Below are 12890 nucleotides of genomic sequence, written 5' to 3'. Positions count from 1 at the left end.
CGCCCAAGTACATGCCATATGAGAGGAACTGTAAGCAGACTCTTGGCCAAAGCCTGGCTGAGATTTGATTGGACTGCTGCCTGAAGCCAGATAAAATAGCTGTCGGCTGCCAGATTCTGCCAGCCAGCCAAGCATGTTCTGGAGAGTCTCGTGTTGCTTTTAGGTGACCTTACACAAGCCAGTCTTCTGTCTGTGGGTGATAACACACAACTCCTGGCCCCCTTTAGAGTTTCTGAGCTTCTGCAGAGCAGGGCTTTTTCCTTTTTCCTTTCTTCTTCTCAAGTATCCGGAGCCTTCCAAGCATTTAGCCACATGTGTGTAACGTTTTCTCCCCTGTCTCACGTGACACGAGGCAGAAGCTCAAACATTACACAATAATCAAAATATGCCTCTGGCAAAGCTGAGCCAAAAAGCTGAAGCCGCTGCAAGAAAGTGGGAATGCAAATGAAAGAAACCCATTTTTCCTAACGTCGAGCAAGGCATCTGAGAATGCAAAATCGCAAGCCCTTCGTTTAAAGGAAAGGTTTTGCAAGAATAGCTAGGAAACCCACGAAGCTGGACAACTATGCTCTGCGGTGAAACATCTGTTTGAGATTCTTCAGCTTTCCTACTGGATGTCAGGATCTTTTTCTGGAAGACATTTGTGCTTGTGAGTACTATTTTTATTTATTAAAATGTTTACTAAAGAAGACTTAACAGTCTTAACAGGCTTAACAGGCTTGATCCAAGGCTGCAATCCTAATCCCAGTTTCCTGGGAGTAAACCACAATGAATTCAGTACGACTTACTTCTCAGTAGGTATGGTTAGGCTTGCACTGTGAATCCCACTCGCACACTTATTCTCAGGAAAGTGTGCACAGGGTTGCAGCCCTGCAGCCCCCATACATGTTTAGTCAAAAGTCAATCCCCTCGGGTTTCATGAGAGCACTGTCCCAGGTTAACAGTGCGTAGGATGGCAGTCTTTGAATGGTTAATTCCTTGCAGACTGGACGGAACTCCTTAATCGAGCCAATTGCAAGTTAAAAAGAAGAATGCACTGGGGAAAACGCTGCGTTTAATTTATGAAAGTTGTCTGTCTGTGCAACCCTTGTAAAACTTTCCTCTTTTGCACAGAAACTTTGCAATAGGAAGAGTCCCAGGGAATCATTATGCTGGTTCAACAACAGCTAAGTTCCAACTTCTGAAACTGGGGGGGGGGGGGGGGAGACACAGAGAGAAGGGCCAAGTTCATTCCTGGTATCGTTCTCTTCCCTCTTGCTGAACTCCACACCAGACAATTACTAACTACCCTTTTAGACTTGAAGACTCCACACTACCCTTAATGTGTTGTGTCAGGGGTGCCAACCTGAATAAAATATTGTAGGGGCCCAGGTAAGACCCGTCCCACATAACTGATCACATAATGTGCTGCATGCACGCCATTTAAATGGCAATGCCCATCAACTTGGGGGGCCCGGCCCCCTAAAATAGTTTATTGGGGAGCCAAAGCCCCCTCAACCGCTAGGATATGGCTCCTATGTGTCATCTCACTGGGTTTTGATCAGAGGATGTGCTGTTTTTATACGAACCTCCTAGCCCTGTTTCTCCTAGAGACCCCCCACAATTTTACCCCCCACAAATTCCCACAGTTTAGAAACTGTAGCCTCACAGATTTGGTCTGAAGTGGCAGTTGCCACGTAACCTTGAAGTATGACTTTGGGACATAGAACTTTTGCCTTTGGAGGTCAAATTAAAGTTTCTAATGGGATCAGACTGCTCCCCTTATCTACCAAACAAAAGCTCAGGTGAAGGGGGGGGGGAAACACCCTCCCATCTTTCCAAATAGCTTCAAATCAATAATAACAATTCAATTTCTTAGTACCCCTTCACCATTAGGTTCCATTGTGGGTTACAACATTAGAAAGATACAAGATTAAAAATGAGTTTAAACTATTTAATGTCAAGAATGGCTGGATTCATATTCAGTTGTCAAAGGATAGAATAAAGAGGGGCATCAAATCCTACAGTCTACAACCGAATCCAGCTTCTTTTTCCCCATTACAGTATTGCAGAGTGAGATTTCACCAACACCTTCCTTTCAACAAATAGGACTCGAGAAAATCAAAAGACAATAACAACAATTAATAGGACTTGTTAGGTTTCACAAGTCAATTCCTGTTCTTAGATCCTGCAGATTACCCCTCCCTCAGACAACTCTTCATTGGCAAGCTAGCTGGAACCTAACAAAAATGTAGACCTGGGCTGCAGTGCCATACCTACTTGCTGCCACTTTTGTTGAACTCAGGCTATGTACACATTAGTGGCTGAAAACACAGTGAGGTGGTTTCCCACTGCTGTGTTTCAAGTTTCATTTGCACATTGCAAATGGGGATGGAGATGGATGTCTCCACTCAACTCCCATTACCTGCTTGGTTTCCCCATGCCTGCAACCCCCCTGAAAGTGGCTTTGTGTTTTCAAATCAGATGGAAGGTGGTTTGAAGGAAAAACGACCTATATATAGCAGCATTACTCAAGAAACATTTTGCCTCACAACAACCCTGTAAAGTAGGCTAGGCTGAGAGATGGTGACTGGTGCAGAGGCTCATGCCTGAGTAGGATTCCCTGTGCCTTGTCCAGCACTCTAAGCACAACACTGATGAGTCAACAAATAAATTATATCTGCTCTACTTTTGTTTTCGTGGTTTTTATTTCTTTGGAGGGTGGCTTTTATGGTTCATGTCGCAAATATAGTTGGACGGAGCTTTGTTTTCTTTTTATTGTCAGCTGCCTTGAGTAACTTTACGTTGTAAAAGACAGGATGTAAATATTTATAGATATGAGCAACAGTGTCTGAAAAGGGAACTATAAAATAGCCCTTTTTAGCAAGAAGGATAGCAAATGTAGATGAATATCCCTACACAGGTTCCAGGGTTGAATCACCCTTGCTGTTACTCAATTTCAGCCCTGGAGATCCTAGACTGAAAATTAAACCTTGGGAAGTTATCCAAAGAGCTGCATGGGGTTTTTTTTTGGGGGGGGGGGGCGGTTATTGGAAGGGGTGTCTCAGATGTGGGTGAGTCTCTGTACAGTATTTAATTTCTTCAGCAATCAAGGATCCATTTTAGCTCTGCTGATTGTAAACGCTCTACAAAGTAGAAGGAGTTATGGTCTCCACACAGATGATGGGAACCCACACAATGGAAAAAATTACAACTCCCCCCTCCCCATCCAATATGATTTATTCCCACCCCCTCAGTGACTTCCTGTATTTCTAGTTCTTTGCTTGAGGCATCATATGGATGTGCTGTTAGCCTGTTCAAAGATTCAGCTGCCTTCTGCTGAGCCAGGACACTGGTTAATCTTCCTCTGTATCGTCTCCACTGACTGGTAGAGTCTACTCAAGTTGAACACCCCCCCCAAAAAAAAAACAAAAAACACCACCCAGTTAAGGGGCTCCTTCTCAGGGGCCTGGCCTGGGATCTTCATGATATGGTGCTAGTTTTAGTAACAAAAAAGTTTATTACACAGTCCCTAAAAAAACTGCAGTTTTCAAGTGATCAATAGAGGTGCATGGGGAGGTTTGAAAATTGTTGGATTACAGTGTTAGAGCTCAGATTATATAGGTGTCAAATGGCTCCTTAAACCAAGGTTACAGTTGCCAAAACGGAATGTCTAGTTGCTATTGATTGATTCTCAGTTAAACCTCTGACTAATTCAGATGACAACCTTGAGCAAAGTTAAGAGCCTTGAGAATTTAAAGTCACTTGATCCAGGGACAGTCGACAAATATATTGGCCTGTTCTGACCCCTTTTTCTTAATGGTGACTGCTCCTGCTCAGGCTGCACAGAAAAAAACATTTGGGTTCCAGAAATTCATTTCAATTGTGCAGATAAAATGTAACTGATAGAATTCTACAGGGTGGGGTATTAAGTGTGCGAAAACAGCCCAGATCCAACGATCCCCAGGCATGCACCTCCAGGTGGTGGAGTTAACAGGCGCTCTTCACTTGGCTGCAAGCAGTCAAAAGTCAGGTGCAAAATGTGCCTGATGCCTGGCTACTTTCAAACACCACTGGATTAGACCCTTCTTGCTTTGGAAAGAAAGAGTGCCTTATATGTAAGCTGGAAATCACACTGTGCATGAGAATTAAACATCTTACAAGTCTCTGTATCTCAAAGGCTTCAGCTGATGAGTTCCAGAGGCCACTGGATCGAAAGCCAGTCCTTTTCTTGGGCAGAACCCCTCTGCACCAAAAATAAAATAAAATAAAATGCAGTCATACCTTGGATTACAGATGCTTCAGGTTGCATTTTTTCGGGTTACAGACCGCCGAAACCCGGAAGACCAGAACGGGTTACTTCCAGGTTTCGGCCATCACGCATGTGCAGAAGCGCTAAATCACGCTTTGCGCATGCACAGAAGCACCGAATCGCAACCCGCACATGCGCAGATGTGCCGCTGCGGGTTGCAAACACTGCGGGTTGAGAACGTGCATCCCGCATGGATCACGTTCACAACTCACGGAGTACTGTGTCCAGTTCTGGGCACCACAGTTCAAGAAGGACACTGACAAACTGGAACGTGTCCAGAGGAGGGCAACCAAAATGGTCAAAGCCTGGAAACGATGCCTTATGAAGAACGGCTAAGGGAGCTGGGCATGTTTAGCCTGGAGAAGAGGAGGTTAAGGGGTGATATGATAGCCATGTTCAAATATATAAAAGGATGTCACATAGAGGAGGGAGAAAGGTTGTTTTCTGCTGCTCCAGAGAAGCGGACACGGAGCAATGGTTCCAAACTACAAGAAAAAAGATTCCACCTAAACATTAGGAAGAACCTCCTGACAGTAAGAGCTGTTCGACAGTGGAATTTGCTGCCAAGGAGTGTGGTGGAGTCTCCTTCTTTGGAGGTCTTTAAGCAGAGGCTTGACAACCATATGTCAGGAGTGCTCTGATGGTGTTTCCTGCTTGGCAGGGGGTTGGACTCGATGGCCCTTGTGGTCTCTTCCAACTCTATGATTCTATGATTCTAACCCGAGTGTCCACTGTAAAATAAAGTAGGAAGGAAGAAGGAAGTGCATTCTTCCCACTGTTATAAGAAAAAACTGCTCCCTTCCCCTTATGGGGTATTCCAGAGCCCATATAGAGTCCTTAAGTGGGTTCCCTATCAGTAGCAGAAAATAACAGAAGCCAACCAGAGTATATTCAGAAGCAAAGCAGCTAGTAAGCCTGGTCTTTATTCAAGGAACTGTTGCAACATGGTCCTCACTCCCCACACGCAGGAGGGAGGAGAACCCTGAACAATGGCGCGCAAGCCCTTATCTAGACTTTTGAAATTGCCCACCCTGTAGCCCGAGACCACTACCCTCTAAAACATCATACATATATCACATTTCCATGCACTCTGGTTTCCGTCACGGTGTTCCGTTGTGCCAGAAGCGGTTTAGTCATGCTGGCCACATGACCCGGAAAGCTGTCTGTGGACAAACACCGGCTCCCTCGGCCTGAAAGCGAGATGAGAGCTGCTACCCTATAGTCACCTTTGACTGGACTTTACCATCTGGAGTCCTTTACCTTTACCTTTTACTACATATATCACAGAAGGAGGCAATCTACAGCACAAATCCTGCCTGCCAGGATACCTGATAATGGTCACTGATTACATTACCTGGGCAGTCTGGCAATTCTTTTGTGATGGTTAATACTTTAGTTCCTGAATCCAGGTCACAGGCTCACCCTATTCATACACAAATATGCCCTTAAGGGAGGATTTGCAAGCAAAAAAGACAATGGGAAGGCTTTCCCCATATGCCTCCCTTCCTGCAGGGGAATATTTGAGGTCATTGGGAGAGTCAAAATGGCTTCAGGATTGCTCTCCCATACTATTTCAGATACATGGCTCATATATTTAGATATGTGTGCATTTATGAATATTTATTCTATATTTGAGACCTTAAAATTCTTATAACACCACCATCCGTGCTTTCCATTCTATCCAGCAAATGTGGCTGGCCTTTAGATTCAGTGATGGCTCCTCGGCTCCTTTCTGCCCTGTTGTTTCTCAGCTGCTGGATTTCTCCACCTAAGAAGCAAAGTTATAAATGCTGATATTACCACTGGCGGAGTGGAAGCAACATATATTTTTTCTGGCTTCTCAGTGCTTTAAAAATTAAGTCTGCCTGGAGGCTACAGCCCTTGACCTGGAAATTCTGACTGTAAAACTCAGATGTGTGTGTGGATTGGCTGTCATTGCTTAATGCTGTCATTCCCCGTGACGGGGAAATACTTTGCAGATGTCCAGACCCATTCACTTCTCATTACGTACTCTACTTTTTTTATGGATCGAGCTCCGGCAGGTTTTATGTCTGAGGCCCCGGTTGTGACCCCTCCATCCCTCTGGCTAACAAAAGGGGCATGAGAATTCGATGAAGTTTATACATCTGGTTTTGAAAACGTACAAGGAGAGATGGTATTCAATAGGCACCAGCTTGCGTATTTCAGACATCAGGTATTACTACAATAATTGTGCAGTATTAATGGAGCAATTCACCAGTAACTGCTCAGTATGTGAAAAGCAGTTGCAAACAGAGGGAAATAGAGATTAGCCCCACCCCAGCCTGCTTTTGCATGCTCTTAATCCCTAAATAACATTAATTTGTAACACATTTTTCCAGCAAGTGATTTGAGATGAGAAGATCCATGGCAAAGGATGCAGTGTGTGTTTCATTCCTGCCCCCCGCCCCCAAATATGCCACGCACACACAATTTATTCCCTACCAACCCAGATCTAAGGATAGGCTTGGGAAGTGATGAGTCTTATTTTTTATGTTCTGTTACTGGAATTTATCTTCCTCCCATCTCTACAGCTCAGAGCAGGAAATGACACCCATTCATATATATATAAAGCCAAATTCACATAGTACACTGTTCCATGACATAACCATGTTTAATATCAGAGTTTTATTAATGAATTGCCTTTACCTTTCAAATGCATCTAAGATGCTTTATAGTCATTGTTTTATCTTCATAACATCCTTGGAAGGCAAGTCACTTTTTCTTATTTCTCCTACTGTATTTTGTCCGTTTCCTGAAGCTGAGATTATGATGATAGCAATCTTAATGGTAATTGTAGTAATGCAACAATGCTTAGCATTTACATCACAGCCAAGAGTCATCAAAGAACTTCATATAAATTATCTCCAGTAATCCCCTTACAGCAAATGGGAACTGATGCTTGACTAAAGCAACCTATGTAGTTCATATGTCTAAGAAGGACTTGATTGGCAGTTAGCATCATGGCAGTAGTTAAGAGCTGCCCAGGAATTTGGCAGTGAAGGAAGGAAACAGATAAAAAGAGCTGAACGTCAGCTTCCTGGCTCACACCAGCTTCCTCTACTTCTGGTGTGACCTGTTTAAAGCTATTTATTTTGCCCATGGCTGTGCTTCAAATTCAAGAAGACGATCCACTGTTGTTGTTTAGTCGTTTAGTCGTGTCTGACTCTTCGTGACCTCATGGACCAGAGCATGCCAGGCACTCCTGTCTTCCACTGCCTCCCGCAGTTTGGTCAAACTCACGCTGGTAGCTTCGAGAACAAGCCTTCTTTGGAGGTCTTTAAGCAGAGGCTTGACAACCATATGTCAGGAGTGCTCTGATGGTGTTTCCTGCTTGGCAGGGGGTTGGACTCGATGGCCCTTGTGGTCTCTTCCAACTCTATGATTCTATGAATTCAAAAGCACTTCTGTTTAACTTCACCTTCCTCATGCTGCAAACTCTCAAAATCCAAACAGCATTGGAAGGGCAACCTGACACCAGAAAGAACTAGGCGGGGATTTTGGCAGTCTGGGGAGAGGATGAATAAAAAGCTAAATGACAAGTTTCTCATTAAACCAGAGAGAATTTGCACACAAGGCTTCACAAAGGCTTTGGCATGTTAGGGCAGGCCACGTGTTGACTGGATATTGCTAACCCAGCCTTGGGTCTTTATTCCAATGTGGCTGGCTCCCAGCACGACATCAGCCTCTGCTGCACTGCAGAAGATTCTGAAATGCTCTTGAGATAGATCAGGTTCATGTGCTGTGCCTAGCAGAACTGTGCCACCCAAGCAGCTCCGCCATCATCTGCCTGTATGCTCAAGTCAGCCCTTTCCCATCAAGAGCTCTTTGGACATGGACCCTGGGATGCATATGGATTCCAACCCTGCCATTCCCATCTGCTCTGAACCTTGTGGCGCTTTCGTGTGCCTGCTGCAATACAAGCCTATAACTGTCTGCCTTTAATTTCTTACAGGCGTCACCATGATCTCCCTGGTTCTGTTTGTCTGGATTGTGCCCTGCGTGGCCAGTCAGCTCGTCAGCAGCTTTGCGAAAGCAGAAAGTCAGAAAGGTTCCAAGCAGGTCATCTGCAGCGTGCCAGGACCACAAGGCCCTCCTGGTGTGCCTGGAGCTCCAGGTTCCCCTGGGACGATGGGAAGGATGGGTTTCCCAGGAAAAGACGGACAAGATGGAAAGGACGGGGAGAAAGGGGAGACAGGGGAGGAAGGTAAGAGACTACTGCTCCCTTTTAAAGCTCAGTCTGTAGCAACAGGAAGTGACACAAAGCAGGAACATCCAAATGGGTCAGTCCAATGCAGTCCCAGTTGGGTGCCTACCTGCCCTTATTAATGGTGTACTGTTAAATTTTGAAGTGCAGGTACTTTTCATGACACTCCTAATAGCCACGTCCCTTCTAAACAAACAAAACTGGACTTTTTACCAGTGCAGCAGACACTACGTCTGCATGTTTGAATTTTTAGAGATCTTATTGTTTGAAAACTATGGTGGGTCTCTTTTTTTTTAGTCATGAGGCATGAGTTTCTCACGAGACTCTGGGAGAAACCAGGCACCAAAATGACACAGGTGCTAATATCTCACATAGTCTGAGCAAGGATGACGCTATAAGATGTGTCATTGTCTCTGAAAAATGGAACAACAGCATTATTATTATTATTATTATTATTATTATTAGCCAAGTGATTAGCCACAGTATTAAAACTGTGAAAGGGAATTATGGGGCAAAGAATTATGGGAATTATGTTTCTGCCTTCAAACAGGAGTCAGCGCTCCATCTTTTTCTGTTAAAAATAGTGGCGTGTATCCAACATTTCCGCGCAGCTCACACAGCAGACTTCCACATGTGCAACAGATTCCCCCTCCTCTCCCCCTGTAGCCCCTCACCTGCCCCCAAAATCTGCTACAGAGGATTGAAGGACACCCCCCCACACACACACACACACAGACAGCAGATTGGGGGTGGCACAGGAAGAGGAGGGAGAAATTGTACTTGGTGAGCATGAGTGGAATTTGTTTTGTGTAGGGTTGGATTCAAACCATGTTTTTAAAAGTCCAGAACCTATTTTGTGTGTGTGTGTTATCATGTATACTAATATTCCAGGCTCAGATACTGACACTTTAAAGCAGTGAAAGTAGCTAAATGCTGCTCTGCCCCCACACCCAATATAGACAGAATCTGTTATTGAAAGGAGTTCCTATTGCACATCCTGGACCACAGCTATTGCCCCTGCATGTAGCAATGTCTTGGAAACACCCTAAAACTCCAGTGGCAGCTAAGTGGCCAGTTACTTACGGAAGTCCATTTCTCTCCTAGGTCCACAAGGCAAGACAGGAAATCCCGGCAAGCCAGGGCCAAAGGGAAAGGTGGGAGCCATTGGCAAAGCTGGTCCTCGTGGTCCAAAGGGCCTGAAGGGGAACCCCGGGAAAAGCGGAGGTGTGGGGAAGAAAGGCCCCAAAGGAGCCCTCGGGGACCCTGGGATGCCAGGCCCCTGCAGCTGTGGGGCAAACAAAGCCAAATCTGCCTTCTCTGTTGCAGTGACCAAAAGCTACCCGAGAGAGAGGCTGCCCATCAAATTTGACAAGATCCTCATGAACGAAGGTGCAAACTACAACAGTTCCAGCGGGAAATTTGTGTGCAGTATCCCCGGCATCTACTACTTCACTTACGACATCACTTTGGCCAATAAACACTTGGCCATTGGGCTGGTGCACAATGGGCAGTACAAAATAAAAACGTTCGATGCCAATACCGGGAACCATGACATAGCTTCTGGATCGACTATCCTGTCCTTGAAGCGGGATGATGAGGTCTGGCTGCAGATATTCTACTCGGAACAGAATGGACTCTTTTATGACCCTTACTGGACAGACAGCCTTTTCACTGGCTTTCTGATCTATCCTGACCAGGAATATCTCAATGAAATATAAAGGGAAAACTGTTGACAACAACAACACCAGCCAACTCTAACAGGAAGTCAGACATGGAAAATGAGAGCTGCAATAATCTTTGAAATAGTCCCATCTTTGCAGAAGCAGTCTTAACCTGGACTGTGTCCCAGAGGCATTGCTATCACGTTTATAGATGATAAGCACATGGTGAGCACACGTTCGATGAACTACAGTTCCAAACATCTCTGAACATTGGCTAAGCTGACCGGGGCTGATGGGAGTTGGAGTCCAACAGAGTCTGGAAGGCACCATGTTGCCTATCTCAATCTAAGCCTTGATGTTTCTTTGTGTCAGTCTGTGGGCCCCCTTAAAGAATCAGCCTAGCTTATAAATTCTGAGCAGTCAGATTTTTCATCATTTGTGGCCAGTCGCCATTGCAATATAATTCCCCCCAAACCGAGTAAGGCAATCCAAGTATATGTTGAAACATATCCATTTACAGAATGACAAATTATAAAAACTTTAAAATTGTAATGCCCCCTCCCCAAATCATTTAGATCAGTGTTTCCCAAACTTTTTCAAAAACAAAAGACCCAGTTTTGCTTATCTGTCCCAATAATCTGCATGTATCCTGAAACCTGTCAGGCACAGCCCCTCCTTTGGCTAATCTAATCAAGTCTCTTGTTCTCCATCTTAAATCTATGCAAACTCAGATGACAAGATCACTGGGTTTTTCTAAAGCACCTTTTGTTTTGCTCAGAATCTATCCTGATGATGTGTTCTGGAGAACTCCCAAAAGGTTGCCCACAACTGTGACATTTGGGTTGGTCCTAAGGAAAGTGTTGCTTTCTGCAGCTTACTTATAGAATGATCACGGTTCTCTGCCTAATGAGACACTAAGAAACCCCCAAAGGCAAACAAAAAAGGAATAATTTATAAAGAAAGATGGAGATGACCACATTATTTTAACAGTGGAAGAAAGATTATGATATTCAAAATCAGGAGCTCAACACTGAAGTGTCTTCAAGAGATCACAACACAGAATGATCAGAATATTATTTTCCCTGAATCTTTTTGTGTCCCATAATTTTGTCCTCACAGCTACTGCAAATCTCAACTGAAGTTAGTTAGGTATGGTGGAATGTTGGGTTAAGGCAAAGGAAACTCGGGTTCAAATCCCCCCTTAGCTCACTTGGTAACTTTGGGCCCATCACTATCCCTCAGATAAACCTACCTCACAGGGTTGTTGTGAGGATAAAATGGAGGAAGGGCTTTGAAATCCTTGGAGGGGAGGCAATGTTGTTAATGAATAATAAATAATTGGTAAAGGAAAGAAGATAAATAGAAACCAACATGTATCAGCCACTTTAGGCTTCAATGTTGTATGCATACTGCCACCAAGTGACTACCATCTTCATTGCAAAAGGTGCTGCCTGAACAATACAATTTTGCAACCAAGCATTGGTGTTTTCACAAGTCAATAAAAGTGCCCTTTAACATGCTCACTGCACATACAAGCAAACGATGCCATGCAGTTTTAAATGTACAGAAATCCAGGTACGTTTTTTCCCATCAGCTGAGGGTGGGTGGCTTTCCATTTGCATTTTCAACCCTTAGGAACGTTTTGTCAGTGCTTCCCGATATGAACCTTACATAACAAATGAATAATAAAAATCCAATTTTTTGGTGTGCACTTCCAGGAGGTGAACAAGAAATGTTTCCATGTGTTTTTTCCAGTTGTCAGTATTCACTGCTCTTCCACACCATTGATCAGTTTATCAGAATGTAGCAGAGCTGTGATTCCCTCTCACCTCAGTCAATTTCCCCCAACCTTTTCTGTACTGGGCATGTTCATTTCTGTACCCGCACCTGCAAGTGTGCAAGAGTAAACATTTACCAGCCTTAGATACCATGTTTCACAATGGGCAAAATGGAGACTTGTTTTCTTGATGGGAAGCAGTATCTATTTCCATTTGTTTTTTGGGTTGTGTTTTAATACTGAGCTCTTCTACAAGACTTGTTACAGAATTGTGCAAGAATAGGTTCTTGTGCTAGACTTCCACATTAGAACACTTTCTTAAAAAGTCCATTGTATGCACGAATCATACAACAGACTGCAAAAAGTGAAGCCCAATATTGTTTTTGTACTACTTGAGACTACTTGAAGTACCGGTACATCATTGGTGGTCTGTTCCATTGAATTGGGGAGGGACAGGGACATCCTCTTCCACACAGCTAGAGGGGCCGTGATTATCTTCACAATGGAAGAAATATCACATGCAATCAAGTGAGAATCAGCTTGAGCAGTGGTGTCATTATAGATAATTATGGGTGATAATGTGGCCTGGACTGCTTTAACAAATGCTTCTTCTAATCAGAACAGTGAATCTTCTTCAATGCACTGCTTCCAGTTTAGTTTATGCACCACTGAATTCACTAGGATTCATTTCTGAGTACATACGGTTAGGATTGCAGCTTTACATCCCAAAATAAGGAATTCTGTGCTCATGATGCATATTCATATGCCCTGACTAACCTCAGCAAGCGAGGAGCACATGTTAAATTTTATTATCTTCCTCCTACATCCTTCAAGCATGTTGGGCAGCCTTAACACTCAGGAAGAAGCTGAGTAGTCATAGCACATCCATACTTGGAGTGAAGACTCTGTTGCTGATGGCATACCTTTAAGCAATGG

The 12890-nt window shown here is 44.1% G+C and overlaps 1 protein-coding gene and 1 long non-coding RNA gene across 3 annotated transcripts; one reads left to right on the top strand and one right to left on the bottom strand.

Annotated features, from left to right (window-relative positions):
- Positions 1-276: 276 nt before the first annotated feature.
- On the top strand, positions 277-11888 carry C1QTNF2 (C1q and TNF related 2). 2 transcript variants are annotated; one of them, XM_079967752.1, is made up of 3 exons: positions 277-649; positions 8265-8516; positions 9621-11888. In XM_079967752.1, exons 2-3 carry the CDS (start codon positions 8273-8275, stop codon positions 10232-10234), a joined length of 858 nt encoding a protein of 285 aa, XP_079823878.1. In that variant the 5' UTR covers positions 277-649; positions 8265-8272; the 3' UTR covers positions 10235-11888. The 2 variants fall into 2 exon arrangements, with proteins under 2 accessions (XP_079823878.1, XP_079823879.1); XM_079967753.1 differs by lacking the exon at positions 277-649 and adding an exon at positions 6319-6431.
- LOC307211272 lies at positions 1920-12833 on the bottom strand. The gene is made up of 3 exons (XR_013836364.1): positions 12732-12833; positions 4141-4225; positions 1920-2090 (listed from the first exon to the last, which is right to left on the bottom strand). It is a non-coding gene; the product is annotated as an uncharacterized lncRNA (long non-coding RNA).
- Positions 12834-12890: the final 57 nt, after the last annotated feature.

The sequence above is a fragment of the Podarcis cretensis genome, assembly GCF_951804945.1.
Source record: "Podarcis cretensis genome assembly, chromosome: 2".
In the NCBI taxonomy this organism is placed as follows: domain Eukaryota; kingdom Metazoa; phylum Chordata; class Lepidosauria; order Squamata; family Lacertidae; genus Podarcis; species Podarcis cretensis.
Note: the sequence above shows the minus strand (reverse complement) of the source record. Positions and strands in the feature narration are given on the sequence as shown.